Genomic DNA, 18,324 nt, shown 5'->3' on the forward strand with positions numbered 1-18,324 from the left:
GTAATAGACAACCCACTTCTCAGCTTTTGAAGAAACCTGTGACTCACACAAGGTTCTCTGTGCCCAAGATACAAGGTGGCTCCCAAAATAATCCCCTCAGCCCCATCAAATGATCTGGAGAGCTCCTATTTTACTCAGGAGCTGCATCTGTGCCCCTCTGGTCACTCTCACCTCGCCCTCCCTGTGTGCCCAACACACACAAGACACACAAGCAGCACAAACCCTATGGCTGCTTTTCCCCAATGCTGGATGCCACCACAAGCCTCAGACACAACACTGAACCTAACAGGAAGACAGGAATCCCTTCACCCTGCTGAGTGAATTCACCTTGTGAGGCAGAGGGAATGGGACCTGAGAGGGACCAAATCGATTTTTATTTATGTCTCAACATGTTATACACAGGGTGAAAAATTTCATGAGCTGGGAGCCTTGACACATGCCACATGTTAAGGAGACAGAAAATGGGAGTGAGGGGAAAACTTCCATGATTGTGCTGCAAGCAACCCCTGCTTGCTGGTGGGGCTGATCCTTGGATGCCTGGGAAAAAATGTCTGGGAAATCAGGCTGTGGGATGAGTCTTAGCTCATAAAAGCAGTGAACTGCCTTGCAATCCCTCTGCCAATTTTTGGGCTCTTGGAGGGAGCGGTGGTTCACCTGGAGGTTCAGCTTGCTTGCCCCCCCCCACCATTTCCTCCCTGCTGTCCTCCTCTGCCTGCCTTCCCTTTCCACACCTGTCCATCTGTCCTGCTTTGCTGCTTCCCCGAGGCAGCCCAGCACAGTGACAGCCTGCTTCACCGCCACTGCCACTTTTCCCGCCTTGCCCGGCCTCAGCCCACAGCAGCCAGGCCTAATATTGCCACGTTTGTGCTATATTTTCATCCGAGAAATCTGTCAAAAAGAATCCTCCCCAAATCCCTTTACAGCAGAATGGGACAGGATCAAGATTACCCTTCAGGAATGGAAGTTTCCAAATGCCAAGGGGGTGTGTGTAATGAGGATTTTTGAGGCTTCAGGACTTCGACCAAAAAGGTGCCAAATTCACATTACTCGAGTCATCTGTCCAAAATCATAGTAAAACTTTTTAACTTACATTCCAGGGAGCTCAGGAGAGTAATGGATGCACTGAAGGCAAGATCTTCCAACAATATCTTTAGAAATCAGAGTCACACGCTTTTCCCACTGTATGTTACAAGTTTAATTGTGCAAAAATACAAGACTTCAGTCATCAAGACATCAGCTTTGCTGAGAATTGGACACAGTTCCAGTGATGATAACACAGAAAGAGGTACTGTTTTTTCAGGTACACTGGAAGAGGCTCTGTAATTAGAGCAAATACACTATAATTGTTGTTGAGCCAACCAAGTGGTTTGATACACTGAGATTCTGTTCTCAAGTGATTTAGACAACCTGTATTTAACTACTGTACCTCAAGAGAGCTAACAAAACCACACCTAAAAGGAAAGCTGGGAGCAGAATAATGAAGTTTAAAACTGCATTAGCTCAACAAAACAAAATGGTTTAGGCTTTCTTAATGCCAATATTTCTTTCAAGCACAGCAATATGAAGTTTCAACAAGCCTTAAAACTATTTCAAAATATGAGACACCAGTGTAATTGAAAAAAAAAAAAAACAGATAAGAAAGTAAACAAAAACCAACCAAAAATTTTCAGAGCTCTATCCTCTGAGTCCATGACTTAATAAAACAAACACCACAGCAGCCCCAAAATAATACATAAGGACAAGAAAGACATTGCAGAATCCCCTTGCCCCATTATTATCTTCCTGTAGTGCCTACATCACAGAGGAAAAAATTTTCAAACGATTTCTCTCCTTTGTGCAACCGTATTTTAACAACCACACTGGCCATTCATAAGGCTGTTCTGAGCAGCTATTTTTTGATCCCAACAAATCTACATGTTTCTTGCTTAAGTGTCTCGACATCTTCATTATCCTTTTCTTCTGAACTTGGTTCCCAGTCTGAGTCTTCATCAGTAGGTTCATATTCCTCCTCCTCCTCATCTGTAAAGCTGTCTTTGAGGTCATATTCATTGGCTTCACCATCATTGGCACGGTCTTTCTCCACAGCCCTTTTTCCTGTAGGGACAAAAATGTCATGTGTTCATGAATAATAAATACAGGGCTCAAGATCCCTCCCAGAGCCCACATAGTTAAGCCTCTCTCCTCAAGAGGAGAAAGCATCACCTTTACAACACATCTGTCTTCCAGTTAAGTCTCTATCTATTGCTAGATGGCTAGTTTGACCCTGGATTTTCTGCCTCCATCCATCCATCCATCCATCCATCCATCCATCCATCCATCCATCCATCCATCCTTTATATTCTTAGTCATTGGAGGCTGATATGACTTTTAACTCCTACTCACTTCTTTCCTGAGCTTCAGATGAGAGAATATTCTAGACCACTCGCCTCCTACATTCTCTACCTGCATTCATGCTGGATAGTCTGTTTCCCTTCTGAAGGTCATTTCCACTGCATTTTGGCAGATGGGTGCAACCCATGCTCTAAATGTCTGTGACATCTCTTTTCTTAAATGTCAAAAATTCCTAACTAACCATGGCCTCTTAATATTCCAATCATGTCTTATTCTGTCCTTAAGTCACATCTCTGAGTGAAATCATGTTCATTCCTCCAGGCACAACCACCACCACTAGTACCTCATGTAGTCAGACCAGAGCCTCTATCAGTTACACTTTCTATGAGTGGGAACACGCCTATTCCAGAATTACCTTCCTTTTTATACTTGCTAACAGACTTCAGAGGAAATTAATCATGCCTGTGTTAGCCCATAACCAGCAGAATTTCTTAGCAGAATCACATTGTGCTGCAGAATTAATTATGTCTTGGAGAGGAGGGGTCAAAATGAACATGCTGAACACAGTAAGAACAATTTCCCTTCTCAGACTGAGGTAATGAGAATAATAAGCCCAAGAGCTGCTTATCAAAGAAAAGCCTTTCATCACTTTTACAACACTGTGAGTGGTATTTTACAACAGAGGCAGGAATTCTGGCAGAATACTGATGACTTCCATATTCTTCCTACAAATGTAGGAGGAGCATACTATGTTCTCCCTCCCCATACATCAATGCTTTGATTTTAGCAGTGAGTGATTTTAGCACTTCCTTTTATGCCTTTCCTCTCCACTTCTTTCTGCTGCAGATTAATTCAGCCCTGCAGCCCTTAAAGCTGGTGATTAAGCTCAATTTTGTCTTTCCCCTGGTAGCATATCTACAAAGATGACCTTGAAACTTTCTATGAAAGTATCTCCCTGATGTGGGGTAAAAAAAGTTTCCTAACCATTCCTTCCAAAGTGCTCTATTTTGAAGTGAGCTGATCAGCTTGCTAGAAAACCTACAAGAAAGTGTGTAGGAGAATCCTGCATGTTCCATGGTTACAGCAGGTTATTCATCTCAGTAGTAACAACTTAGTGAAGTCATTCAGTAGTGACAATTTAATGACAGTGTAACTCTTGACTTTGTTTTCAATTCCTCCCCTTCAACTATTCCCCAGTAATTTGCCTCAGATTATTTCTCAGAACATTCTCTACATGCAATTCTGGCAGCAATTAGATTTCAAAACTAAACATGTTAAATGTCGTGTGGAGGGTGCCCCTTGTCTCTTGGCTGGTGGAATTTAAATACACTTGCAGGGAATTTAATCCTGCTGTGTCTAACGGTGCAGTTCTGTCAAATGTGATGAAATAAAGGTTAATGGAGCCCTGACTGTCTGTCTGACCCTGCAGGACCTGGTATGATGGCCTCAGGTGTGAACTTGCTAAGCACTACCTTTTATTAACTTTGCCCTCCATAGAGCTAAGTACATCAGTCAGCAAGACATGAAAAAAATAAAATTAAAAAAGTTTATATTTGTAAACATAACTTAATAAATTAATTCCCTTCTTTCCCGTGTCTGCAGAGTACCAATTCTTCCCTGGTTCTTATTTGGTAAGAAGAGCTGAATTTGACAGGTTGAATTTCACTTCCACGTGCAAGTTTTACACGCTATATCAGCAGCACTTCTCCCATCAGAGTCACCCCTGCCTACCCATCAGCTGCACACATAGCACCTACTGTTTGGGTAAGGAAGGTGTTCTCACGAGAGGCACAGCTACCTTTTAACACCTTCAAGAACAGATTTAGACTTTTACATATGCACACAGCCCAGCCTGCTTCATTCTATAATCTTCACCACTCAGTGCATACCTCTACACTTTGTAACACAAATTTCTAGCAGGGATCTCTGATCAAGATGGGGCTGGTACTTGTATCACAGGATGCATCAAAACACACAGGTAACAAATATGCCTCAGAATATGCTGGTGCACAGATATAACCATAGCAAATATTTGGTGACAGCCAAAGTGCACACAAGCTTGATAAGGAAACGGGATGAGAAAGAAATTTCTCAACGGAAAGTTTAAAACAACCTCCTGCATCCACTCACAACAGAAACAGAGGCCAAAACACTTTGCCTAGAAAGCTAACTACAGTTATTTGCACTTCTATTTGTTTTTTCAGATCTATTTTGAGGATTTCTTCAGGAAATGCCCTGCCACTCCTTGGTGATCTCAAGGAAGGCAAGCCAGTTCCCACTCCCACTCAAAATGCAGCAATTCCACACCCTCCTGCCATACTCAGGCCAGTTAGAGTGAAGATTGTACAGCATCAGACTTTCAGACTGCTCTTTAGAACTCACTTTTAATTTTAGAAAGCATAGAAAGCTTCACATTTGAAGGATAAGACACGAAAGAATCCTGGAAGCAGACCTAAAGCATATTTAACACTTGAGTCTATGAACCCACAACATACATAAACTTCTACACTTTTGTCATAACAAGCCAGTTTTTATGCTGAAACATCTATACCTCTCTGTAAGGAAGCTCATCAGCACATGCACATATATCACTTGAAATTTATTTAAAGGTCAATGCAATGCAGAGGGAATATCTCCATGTGACAGGAGCAATCAATCTTTATAAGGCAATCTTAACTAGCTGTGCATGAAATATTGGATTCCTTTCATCCTTTTATGGCCCCAGTGTAAGGAGTGAAGATGGAAAACACCATTTAGCCATAGGTGTCACTCTTTAAAATATGTTTTTTTTGTTTTCTGCTTCTAGGGAAATACAGGTATTATTATCCAGGTGTAAGAAAACAAGAAGGGTTTTACTAAAATAATAACAGCTTTCTTCTCAGCTAAGTATTATCAAGCATCTCCAGCACTATTAAATGCCAAAAAAGCTACTGCAAACCAGCTGCATCCCAGGTTGATGTGCCCACTCATAACTTTAGAATACACTCACCATTGCTGGAAGTTTGTTGTCTTGTTCCTCTTGTAGTTACTAAAGAAAGAGAAGTTGTCAGACAGGACAGAGTAAACCCTGCCATAAGAGCTATTCTCAGAGCTGCTACAACAAAAAACTGACCTATTAAAAAAATGCTGCAATGGTTGTGCTGCATTTACAGGTATAAAAGCTACTCTGCTGCCCAAAAATACCATTTTTGTCTTGAATCATTCCCAAAAGATTACCCAGATAAACTGTTCTTAAGATTATTACCCCTGCCATCTGTAGACAAATGTCATTAATTCTGGCTGGGGGGTTTTAAACAGGAAACTGGAGTATTTTAAGGCATTTAAATATTTTACACAATTGCTTCTATCAATGCTATTCCTTCTTAATAATGTCATAGCCCTGAATCTTCAAATATTTTACACGATTGCTTCCACAAATGCTATTCCTTCTTAATAATGTCATAGCCCTGAATCTTCAAAGTAAAATACATTATCATGACATTTCCATAACTATTGTGCTCTAGACTACTGTTTATTGCATTGGGATTTCATGTGGAAAGAACTCTAAACGCAATAATCAAGAAAAAGCATCCCCCAAAAAATAAACCCAAGAAGTATCTCTTTCAATCTTTAAGAGCAGACAAAATGCAAACAGCACATTCCCCTGTGTTTTCTCATTAAGTCAAGTTACTGGAATATGAAAAGATTACAAAGTGTTAGAATAGGAACTCAAAGTCAGTTTTAGTTATATTCTCTCCAGGCCTCAAGAGAACATCTATGCAAGAATTAGTTCTCACAGGGATTACAGGGATTAGAAAATCCCTGGTATAAAAAAGAAAGAAAGAAAAAAAGAAAACCCACAAAAAATGACAGACATGGTTGCAGTATTTTCTTTAGAGCACTAAAATACTTTAAAATTGTATCTTACCTGCAAATTTCTAATTTAAAAAAATCCCAGAAAAAAAAAATCCCAATGCAGAGCAAACTATAAATGCAACATTATTCCCCCAAAGGAGATTAAAGCATTTTATTGAGCTGGACTTGATGATCCTTGTGGGTCCCTTCCAATTCAGAATATTCTGTGATTCTGTAATATTTAACAAGTTGGCCCACCTGGAGGTGCACTGTGCTTGTATTCCAGCTTGTGCTGAGGGTTCTTCCTGCAAAGAAGGAAGTGGTAAAAGCTTGATTTATCACCTTGGTCCAAATTTAAAAAGTCCAGAATTCCCTTATATGTTATGGATCATTTTCAAGGCACATCATTCAGATCAGTCAAGTAATAGCCAACAGATAAGGACAACTAAATTAACACAAAAGCCCTTCCAACTATATCTGTTGCTTCATCAAAAGAATGATCAATTTTTCATGGGTGCCTCCTTTACTCTATCCCCAAAGAATGAAACAGAAATTAAGAAATAATTAACTAATACATGACAGAGGTTGTCTTCCTGGAAAGAGAGACAGTTTGGGGTCTAGATAAAGTATCTGTTGTATTCTTGAGATGTATGCTGGCAATTTCATTACTGATATAAGCCTATATTACTCAGCCTGAGATGGGAAATTACTCTCATAGGTATTTTCAAGAAACCTATTTTTTCTACATTAGTTGAGTATCACCAAGGTTTTTTCTTGGGAGCTGCCCTAATTTTGTTACATTTCATGGAGAACATGCTCTTTAGGATAACCACACTTTCCAGGAGAAAATGTTTCTGTGCAGAAACAATCTTTCACAGCAGCCACCACTTTCAATATGCTCCCATAGAAGTGCTATTGCCTCAAAAGATATCTTCTTGTTTATTGTGGTAATTACACAGAGCCTGCCAAATATGTAAAACCTAAATACTGAAAACCAAATGGAATACAACAATATTTTGAAGAAAATCAACAGTGCTTAAAAGAAACAGCAGTCAGCCATAAACTGGATTATATTGCTGTTACCTCACTTACGCTTTCTAACAAATCAAATATTGATGAAAATAGTTTTTGTACAAAATCCCAACAAATACATAATCAAAATTTAAACTAAAAGTTACAGATCAAGAACAACACGTAACAATAAATTACTTGTTTATATGAAAGAAAAATTTGCTGAATGTTAAAAAAGAGATACAGTGTTGATCTCCATGTCACTGACTAGGTTCATTGAATAATCAAGTTTTCATCTCCACCATCTGATATCACTAACAAAACAGTGATTTTTACAATGTCATTGTTAAAAATATGTACAGATTTGGGTGCTTTAAGGGTAGCAGTCTGACCCCAGTAAATTTCACAAGGCTACAGTCAAAGTTAACATCAAGAATTATTCATAATTCTATCATCACTGTGTGACTGCAGGGGAAAACATTCTTAACCTGTGAACAAGAAAAGCCACTTTGCACAGAGCTCCTCACCTGTAACAAGCTGTTCCATATGGACACTCAGGCCGGTTGTCATTGTCATCCTGAGCCACCATCTCCATGTCGTGATAGTCATCATCATTAGGATGACTGAACTGCTGGAAGTGAATGGGATTCTTCCTGTGAAAGACAAATATACACCAAAACTGACTGTTCCATTTCAACACAGGAAAAAATATGTTACAGAATCACTGGCAGCTCATTTTTCTGTGGTTACATGAAGAGGAGCTTTCAGCGTTTAACTCGATGCAAAATGTGAGACCTACTTTCAGGGTGACAAGAAACTTTGTCTCAGCACCTCCTGCAACAGAGGTTAAACCAGGAATTTTCCCATCAGCTTTAAGCTTCTGACCTCCAACATGTGCACAATAGGTTTTATTTGAAATAAGAAATTAGCATACTGACATGAAGCTGCACCATAAGACATTTACAGCTCCACATGTAGCTGAGTCACACCAGTGTTAGGGAGGACAGCACACCACCAGCATCCACAACTTTTTGCTCTACAACACTTGAATCCAAGGTGAAGAAGTAGGGAACACAAATTTATGCATCACTGAAAGAATATTTCTACTGTTTCTAGGCAAGAGGTTTGTACACACAACACACAAGACTCAGGGTCATAAGCATCACCTAAATAAGAGTTTTCTTCTTTCTAGCAGTGTTGTAAATGATGTTAAATAGAACACAAAAAAACAGGTTCTGACTTCAGGAGGAATTCATGTGACAGATCAAAACATGCTACCAAAAATTACATCAAAATTAACATACTGGTAGCAAAAGCAAATCTGCTTTTTCCCTATCATTTCTTAGAGACTTTTTTTCCCTGAGCATAATATTGAGAAGAAAGAAATATGAGATATTTTAAGAAATTATTTTCTCATGAAATAACAGTTGTGACAAATTCAGGCTGGCTGCCTACTTCTTTCCCCATTTGAAAATAAATGGGATAAAACCAAGTCAATTGCTTGGTTTTCTCAATGCACAGAGCTAACATACTTGCAGTAATAGCAAAAAGTCTCAGTCACTGGAAACACAGTTTATCTTCTCAAAGGGATACAGCAGCAACTGATGTTCTTGGAAGCAATTTTAATCTTTATTCCTACATCAAGATACATGTAGCATCACAGTTGCCAAGGAAAGAAGGCCTAATAGCTGTCAATAAGCCAATCTATTGTATTTTAGGAGATATCCATTTCCTTTTTAATATTTGCTTCAAAACGTAGCTGGATAACACCACACAGCTGTTATTGAAGGAAAAGGGGAAAAAAAAGAAAAAGTATGGGAGAAAGGAGGAAGAGCAATGAAAGGGTTGTGATGTACAAGTCCTTGTCACTAGGCTTCAGGAATCTTTCAGCCATTAGGTGATGCTCCTCAAATTATACATTCCCTGTGGAGCACCTCAAACATGTCCTACCTCAGATGCTCAGGACTAACAGAAACATCCTATTTTATCTTCCCTTCACCTGGATAATTTGTACTTACTCGATGTGTAGTGCAACAATATCCAGCAAAATAAAAGGAAGTAGAGAAGTGCATAGCTAATAAGCAAACACTTTCCCTTCTTTCAAAAAAAACCCTAAGGCTTCTTCCTTAAAGGTTTTGTTTGAGGTTTTTTTAAATATTTATTTGTAGACATAAGATATCTGTGTTACAAGAACACATCTATCACACTCCAAGTTGTATGCCAAAGTTAACTGTTTCACAACAAAGCCTCAATGCACAGGAATGTGTTCATTCATTTGATCAAAACTAAATCATTAGGTTTTACTTGCATGAAGAGTAACCAATTAAAAGCCTATTTTAATAATGAAGTTTTATGACTTTCATGAAGTTTATGTTTGCCTTCTTGTAAGCATACTGACACAGTAACTGCAGCTTTGCTTTCACAGAAGCTCTAAATTTGTGTACTCACACTTTGTGATGCAGGAAACTATGCAAACAAACACTATGCAAATAAAACTTAAAAACTTCTTCAGAATCAATGCAGTCATCTCAAACAGAGGTTGAGTATTGCTTGGTGAAATATTTAAGACAGTTATTCATCTGTGTAACTACCACAAACAACTTAAAAAACTTCTAATAAAGCAAATTTAATTGACCAGTTCTGAATACCTGACTCCTCACAATCCTGAGCAGAAGACCCCTTGCCATCTCAAGGGCTTCTTTTTTCAGCTACTGAAAGAACCTGCTAGTGAAAATGTAAGGAATTACCAGCACTAAGCCATAGAATTCAAGCCTGAAATTATGCCACAACTGCACATAACATGTTTGTAAGTTCTATATTTTAATTCTTACTAGAAGACAGGACACAAAAAAAAGACAGATGCAGGTCTTTAGCTGCCAGATTTACAAGCTTAAAGTGAAAGGAAAAAGACTTATTTTCACAAACAGGCAAACAAACAGTGAAGTATTTAGAAGAACCCAGAAACAAATCCAAAAGTTGGTTGAGCATCCCCTGCTCTGACAGCTCTGGGAGAGATTTACACACCCCCAGGCAGCAGAGAACTGTATCCCAGGCTATGGCAAAAGGATTGAATTGTGGAAAAAAGATTGTGAGTTTCAGTTTCACAGACGAAAGTTCAGGTCAACCATACCCCCTTCTATGTGGCCGTTAAAAAGGGTGGTGGTGGTGGTGGAGGATTTACTTTTATTTCCCTATTCTGCCAACTTCAGAAAAGCAAGCAGCAGACAAGGAAAAGAACACATGACAGTATTCAGAGGGTGAGTTTATATCAACAACAAACATAGGCAGCTACAACATACACAGAACACTTTGTCTCCTCATAACAGCAGTTCCTTTGAATTGGGCCACCTCAGAAAGTGACACTGAAGGAAGGTGACAAGAGGACTCCTTGGGCAAGAGGTGTGCATAGAGGTCGATTCTTTCAAAAGCAGTGTTTTCAAGTTCATAAATAAACAAACTGAACTGTGGGTTATAAATTCACTTCCTAAATGTTTAAGACAGGCATAAAAGAAACGTAGTCAAATAACCAGAACTAACACCTAATCTTTGCTCTAACACACTTTTGCCACCAATGAAGAAACAACTACTTAGGGGCCTTGAAATAAAAGCAAATACAAAGACAGACTAAAAAGCACATTTCTTCTGCTGCAAGCAGACAGGCTGAATCTCCTAACATTTCCTGAAGATCAAAGCTGACATTTTGGATGCTCCCTATTCACAAATTTCTCCGACAAAGCAAGACTGCTGTTTGTTATTACAGGGCATTCTTTTCTTTTTACAAAGCAATACTTTCCAAATGTACTCCTGCCAAATGTTTCACAATCAAGAGAAATGTCCACATACAGACTTCTACTTCCTATTACCAGTACCTGTCTTCCTATTTCATCATATCAGAGCACTAAATCACTGTAGTACCCATATAGGGCAAAACTTGTCTGAGCAAAATTCAAAGTAGCTGGAGCAAACCAGAGGCTGCATTTGTACTACTGGATCAACGGAATTGTCTAATAAAACATGTTTTTGTCATAATCATTAAGAGGAGACAATGAGATATGTGAAAGCTACATGAAAGCTGACATGATTGCTTATGAATACAACAGCTTTACAATTTTGATGTACACAGTTATCTCAGCATCAGGGCCACCAAATACACATGAACCCAGTCACTTGTGCTTGTTTGCTTCCTAGTCAAACTCACTGTCTCTCTTATTGCTGAAGCCCTTTGCAGGAAGATAAAAAAAAGTTACAGAAAAATCCTCTGTTTCCTGGAAATCCTTATCTTTTGGATCTACAAGGTACATGGGATTATCTAGAGCTCAAAACCTTCTCCTAAATGTGCTAATAAAACAAACCTACAGGGTCTGTGCTGGGCATTTGAACCTTTTACATCCCTTCCCCCTGCTAGTACCTGGTACTGTACACACAGTCTTTTATTTCTTTTCTTTTTAAAATGGACATTTATCTTTTATTTCCTACAGCACTTCCTCCTAATTTCCTCAATTACTTCATCCCTTGTTTAGGTTATATTAGCAGTTAGCAAGACATCCTGGCTCCTCATTTTATCCTTCTAAAATTATTTTTCTGCCATTTGTTTCTCATCAGTCCTTGGTTCACCAAATGATGTTCTTCCACATCAAAGCTTGTAACAACTTTACAGTTTTCTTCTCCACAGTTAATACATTACTTCTAAATAACAAGCTAGCCCAAGCTAATTTGATTTTGCTTTACCTGTAACAGGCACTTCCATACATGCAAGGTGTCCTTTTATGCTGGATCTGTTTGGAGCTGTCTGAAGCATCTGCACTTCTGGTTGAATCAGAAATCTCAGTGTTGTAATCCAGTTTTGCATCAGGCTCAAGAATCCCTTCCTGGGCACCAGAATATTGGGAAGTCCTGTCCCAGTGAGCTTGTTGGCTTGTAGAACCAGTAATCTGCTCTTTGTTTTCTGTTTCCTCAATTCTATTGTCTTTACTGGAGATCTGACCTAGTCTTTTAGACCATTTACTATGCAGCTGCCTATCATTTTTTTCCAGAGAACTTCCAGGGTTTTTTGTTGCAGTCTTGCCATTTCCTTCCATATCTCTCATGGTATTCTCAAGAGGAAATCCAGATGTATTCTGTGGAACAAGGTTACATTTTGAAGAACCTGAAGATTTACACTCCTCAGAATTAAAAGCTTCAAAGTCAAACTGTGCCTCATCATTCCTGCTTTCAAAATCAGTGATAAAACAGCCCAGGTTAGAAAGGACCTTGAAATATTGTCTCATCCAGACTTTAAAAAATTGTCTACTCCGCTTTCCAAGCTCAAGTTCACTGCTAAACACAGCTGCTGAATGAAAGGCTCAAGTTAAGAAAACACACACAGAGCACACACTCTTAAAGAAAAACTGATCCTACAGCTTCCATCTTCAGCTTCAACTCCCTCACAACATGACCCCTTCTCTCACCACCTCACTTTGTGAACAGTCCAAGGACTAGTTTAAATTAACTACCAATTAAAAGTACTGCTTGTGAAAATTTAATGGGGATTATACAGTTGAAGATGTAGTAGACTGTAGAAGAATGTAGACTCCTACCCAAGAATCAACTTAAATGATTAAGGAATTACTTACTAATTTAATTAATTACTTAATAATTTAAGCACCAAGATACATGGAATATATATGTATTTATCTATATAGATGATAATATCCAAACCCAGGATTCCTACCCCTTCTTAAATGCTTCAACTTCTAACTCTAAATCATAACAGTCTGTCACAGACACCATTAAGCAAATATTTGACACATTTTAAATTTTGGAACAAACATACATTTAAAATACAAGATGTGTTCTTTAGAAAAAGAATATGACATACACAACCGAGGAAAGAACACTGTCCTGACAATTAAGACATTACCAGGAAGAATATCTACATTCAAGGCTGAACTACTTTGATACATCAAGGAACTATTCAAAGGTCTCTGCTCTCTACAGATGATTATCTATATTCCCTCTCCAGTAAATTTATACTTAGTTTACACAGATGTGTTTGTCAGAGCTTGAAAATCAACTGGTGATTTCCTATTTGATTTTGTTCCTTTCAGCACAAGTCTCATAAAATGTTATCCAAAACCAGAGACAATTACATTTGAGCAGCAATGTGATTAAGCAAGGGCAAAGTCAGCATTAATACCACATGATCCCAACAGATGCATATTTAGTGACTCTACTTGGAGACAAAGATAACTTCCAAAATAAGACTCAGCAATCAATGCAACTTAAGAAATAAGCCTTCTTTTTCAAAAGGAGGCATACATTACTATAATTTGCCACTACCACTTGTGAGCTCTCCACCACGTATTTCAATCCATTGCCTGTATTGCACCCAAGGAGACAGAACACTCACGTTGATTAGGATCAGTTCCACAGCAGGCTGTGTGTAACTCACGACAGACTACAATCCAGGAAAACCAAAGTGCTCAGCACTGGGACAGCAGTGTGGAGCCTCGGCGCCCTCCGGCGGCTGCTGCCAAGTACAACTCACATTTTTTCCCCTTTCTTCCCTACAGAACATTTTCTCAAATACCTCAAACAGGACGGCAGGACCGTGATTTAAGCTCTGATATCCAAATTACAATCTTTCAGAGCTCCCTGTGGTTATTACTCTTGCTTGCCCTTATCCATCAGTTTTTCTGCAAAGTCCTGAAAGCAATTTCTTAGACTGTACTTGAGATTAAAATGATTTATGGAATTATTACATGAAAATAAGTAAGGCTTCCTACTTACAAATTGCAGAATTGAATAATTCATTATGTAGGCACTCATAATGTGACAAAGAGAAAATAGCTCAGCAGCTGTTATTAATGCACCTAGTGGGCCACTGTTATGCCAAAACTACACCAAAGACTCTGCTCTCCATGAACAGTTTGTTTCAATTAACCTTAAAACCAAAACCCCAATAATCTCCAGTGTCAAAAGAATTTTAAGTACTTTATCAGATCCTAGAACAGACCCAGGCAATTCTAATGTCACACATTAAAAACACCTCCCCAAGTAGTTCACTTAATGGAAACAAGTCAGTGAAACCCTCAGTTTGCGCTCACCAGAATACACTTTGTCTTTAGCAATGATCCTCTTTTCACCACTTGCAGGGTGTTGTTAGAAAGGATTTGGCTGCCTGTAAATGCAGCTGTACTGTGAGCTCACAGAGACATTGGACCAGCTGGACCAAAGGGTCAGTTCACTCTGCCACACATAATTTTTAGTTTCAGGTTACTTTTTTTTCCCCTTTCCTTTTTTTGACTCAGATTTTGAGATGGTGGCATAAACACACTCCATGCTAGCTTCCTTTGAAACACAGCAGTTGCTGAGCCACACACATCATTATCTGACAATAAACCCTCACCTACCAGAATGGCAATAGCTTGGGCCAAGCCCAGTGTCTCATTACATCAATATCATACTATCACCTATCCCCAAAGGTTCTCAGAAACAGAAGCCACACACACCAAGACACTCCTAGGAGCAGTGCTTTGGCCCATGTCTTCCTGCCAAGCTCTAAGTCTGGTATTTCTATGGGACATTTGGGGCTCAAGTCCCAGATCCTTTGAAGGAAATGCAGAAAACCAGATCTTTGAGGCTTCCATGATCCTTGTTACAGAGCTATCCAATGGACTGGTATTTCAAAACAACAAATCACAAGCAGAACACATAAAACACAAAGTTATGTTGTAGACCCAACCTTCAACATGACATTGCCAACTACATTCTCATTTTTTGCAGTATCATGGCTCTGCCTTGAGCCAAGAAGTTACCTGAGATGAAGGAACAGGGATAGAAAGGCAGCTCCTTTTCCCTTGATCTTGCTCTCCACCTTCAAAATCCTCTATAGCTTCTTCAGAAACTAATCTTTTTTTCTGCTGCACATGCACTTCTGATTTTAATGACTCTGTACAACCTTCTCCCCTTCCTTGGCCTTTTTTCTTTCTACTACCTTAAAAAAAAAAACCAAGAAAAATGGAACTTTTGGAATGCAACCATTTCAGCGAATATAAATCTAGAAATCTAAAGCTACATCAAAGCAGGACATTGGGCACACGGCATGAAAAACAGCAGCAATTGTGAAATGGACTTTTAAACAGCTCCAGCAGTGTTTTGCACATACCCCCAGTTCTCTCAAGGCCAGGCCTTCAGATACATCTCACCCACACAGCTCTGTTTCTCAACAACAACACAATCAAAGCATTCAGTCTTGGAAATAAACACTATATTCACACATATAACAGATGTTATAGTACTGGCAGAGAAACAAACAAATAAACAAATAAGCCCCAATCCCCCAGAAATACAAAAGAAAGCACAAACATAAGAAAACTATCACACAGACACCTGATGCAGAGCTGCTGCACACAGGGGAGCAGACACACTCTTAACAGCCATGGTTCACACACTTGGACTGATTAACAAAGGAAACTCAACCGTTTGCACCCAAACCACTTCACCTCCCCACAGAAGGGACAAGCAGGGTGGGGCGTGCTGCCTTCAGCACAGGGAGCAACAGAAACACTGTTTCCTCCTCTCACTTCTTTAGCCCTCCTGTCCCATCAATAAAAGTCACAAGGGCAATAAATGCCCTGTAGCAAGTTTGTCTAATGGCAGTTTTAGAAGCTCCCAAGACCAAAGTCAGACAGGTTAGAAAGTTTTCTTGAGCCTGCGACAAGCATGGAAAGAGAATTAACAAATTAATGCTTTCTACCACCACCATTAGAATTTAAAACATTGTATCGAAGCACAGAAATTAATATTGGAATGCAATCGTTATCACATTGCAAACCTACCTCCTGTCATTACAGGCTTGGAAACCCTCTGTACCAGGAGATCTCTGTCCAGCATCCAAGATGGAAGTACTCTCTTTCTTTGAATAGATTCTGACTGTTCACTTTCCTTATCATCAGAAAGGGGAACCTGAAACAACATTTACTGTTTAGTGCCTTTATCAAGTTACAGAAGAGAGGGGAAACTCGACTACAGTTTGTACTCAGTTATGCCCTTCAAATGCAGCCTGGGTAACCACCTACTTCTTGTATGGGGGCCATCGCTCTTTTTTTTTCCCCCTCAGTTTCTATTCACTCAGAAAAACAACATCTATGGGAACCTTCACGCAGTAAAAACACAACAAAACTTCTTAGAACTTTAGAATAAATATCTAAAAGACCACAAACTGAAAGTTTCACAGAACTTTACCAGCATCTCGCTCTAGAGTTTGCACACATAAATATAACAGAAAGAGCAAGTTTAACAAAAACCCATTTATCCGAGACAAATAAACACCAAAAACCCACAAACAGAATAAGTCTTTCTAGCATTCCTACAATTCCTTTCTCTAAAAAGTAACCAGACTCTAAATCTCTATAAAAACATTGTAAATACACCAGTCACATTCACTATTTACTGAAAACGGCGTGATCAGTTTGAATTTCCTAAGCCAGTCCATCCTAGAGATCTCAGCTACAGCAAAGGCTGACATTTCATTTGTATAGAAAACACAGCACCTCCTTAACTTTCAACATATGCTTATAAATAGTAAATTTCATAAAAAAGCACCCACCAAAAGTCTGGAGGCAGCATCATTACTCCTCATTTTTGCATCTATCTGTACCTCAGAGCTGGAACACACTGGTTCCATTAACAATGGAATACAGGACATCTCAAGAGCAGGAACAGTTGGTGCTTCTTCTGCATCTGACTCCTGATTTTTTCCTGGAAAAACAAAATCCATTTTAGCTACTCACACACTACAATTATAAACATGCACTTTTGACTGAAACACAAAGTTGGTCTGAATGTTTGCTATCATCAAATACACTTTGAAATTGAATGTCAACATCCTCTTACATCAACTTACAGAAGAAATAAGCACACCTTCCTTTTATCTCATACCTAAAGTGTTTTGAACAAAAGACTCTCTAATCACTGCTGTGGTGTTTTCAGGTTTAAGTATATAATTTACACCGGTTGCTGCCATGACAAAACTTTGAGACAGCTGAAATTACAGGTCAGAATTTGCTTTATGGTAAATCTTCAAACTCCCCAAAATGTGATCCTATACTAAAAGCCAGGGAACGATTCTCACATGCAGTTTCCAGGATCAGATGCCCAGTGAATCTCGCACTTCCCATCAAGTTCTCACTACAAGTCTGCAGCTCTGAAGTGACACCAGCTACATGGGTGCCGGTTTCAAAGGCCTCAGTTCAGAGCCACTACATCCAAAAGGCTTTTTAATTGTGAAAGCACACCCAGTCTGCAACTGTTTTGCATTCAACGCATTGCCTTCCCACTACTCAATTCACCAGCACAAATAATGAGGGAAAATCAAGCTAAATTGCTAATTGCTGCGGTATTTCCTCCACAGAGGCACTAGGGATTCTCTGCCAACCCTTCCAGAGCTTTCAGCACTGCAGAGATGGCCCACACTGAGCAGCTGAACTTTCTCTTCGTTGCTGCATTAAGAGAAACACCAGAGGCCAAGCTGAGCCCTTCAGCTGTGCAGGAGCTCACAGAACCCCAGCCTGGGTCAGCTTCAGTGGCACCACGGTGGGTCACCTGGCCCTGCCTCCCTGCTCAGACAGGGTCATCCCCGAGCATGTGGCACAGGACTGTGTCCGGATGGCTCGCGAATATCTCCAGCGAGGGAGACTCTCTGGGTGATCTGCTCAATGCACGGTCACTGCACAGGAAAGTTGTTTTTCCTTATACTCGGGTGGAACTTCCTGTGCATCAGTTTCTGCCTGTTTCTTGTGCTATTGCTCGGCACCAGTGGGCAGAGCACGGTCCAGCCTCCTGGCTCTCCCCTTTTCGATATTTACCCACACGGATGAGGGCTCTTCTGGAAGCTGAACAGCCCCAGCTCCCTCAGCGCTCCCTCCTAGTAGAGATGCCCCACTCTCCGATCCCCCTGGCTGCTCTCCGCCGCACCGAGCTCTCCCCGCCCGTCCCACCGGCAGCAGAACCTGCTCGGGGCTGCAGCGCTGCCCACACGACCCACCCGGCCCTGCCAGCGAGCACGGTACCTCGGGCCCGCGATTCCCGGGGCTGGCCCGCCCTCACCGCGGCGGTTCCGGAGCGGCCGGGCCGGGCTGGAGGTGTGGCCGAGCCGCCGCCGCCTGA

General features: G+C 40.1%; 1 protein-coding gene across 3 annotated transcripts; it reads right to left on the reverse strand.

The window, feature by feature from the left end:
* Positions 1-1,171: 1,171 nt before the first annotated feature.
* On the reverse strand, positions 1,172-18,308 carry APLF (aprataxin and PNKP like factor). 3 transcript variants are annotated; one of them, XM_085054276.1, is made up of 9 exons: positions 18,228-18,308; positions 16,766-16,917; positions 15,992-16,122; positions 14,973-15,147; positions 11,905-12,293; positions 7,704-7,829; positions 6,424-6,470; positions 5,321-5,359; positions 1,172-2,094 (listed from the first exon to the last, which is right to left on the reverse strand). In XM_085054276.1, exons 2-9 carry the CDS (start codon positions 16,862-16,864, stop codon positions 1,889-1,891), a joined length of 1,212 nt encoding a protein of 403 aa, XP_084910402.1. In that variant the 5' UTR covers positions 16,865-16,917; positions 18,228-18,308; the 3' UTR covers positions 1,172-1,888. The 3 variants fall into 3 exon arrangements, with proteins under 3 accessions (XP_084910402.1, XP_084910403.1, XP_084910404.1); XM_085054277.1 differs by lacking the exon at positions 5,321-5,359; XM_085054278.1 differs by lacking the exon at positions 16,766-16,917 and having other exon boundaries at positions 18,228-18,288.
* Between the last annotated feature and the right edge of the window lie 16 nt (positions 18,309-18,324).

The sequence above is a fragment of the Lichenostomus cassidix genome, chromosome 3 (assembly GCF_008360975.1).
Source record: "Lichenostomus cassidix isolate B80296 chromosome 3, HeHo_3.0, whole genome shotgun sequence".
Classification (NCBI taxonomy): Eukaryota; Metazoa; Chordata; class Aves; order Passeriformes; family Meliphagidae; genus Lichenostomus; species Lichenostomus cassidix.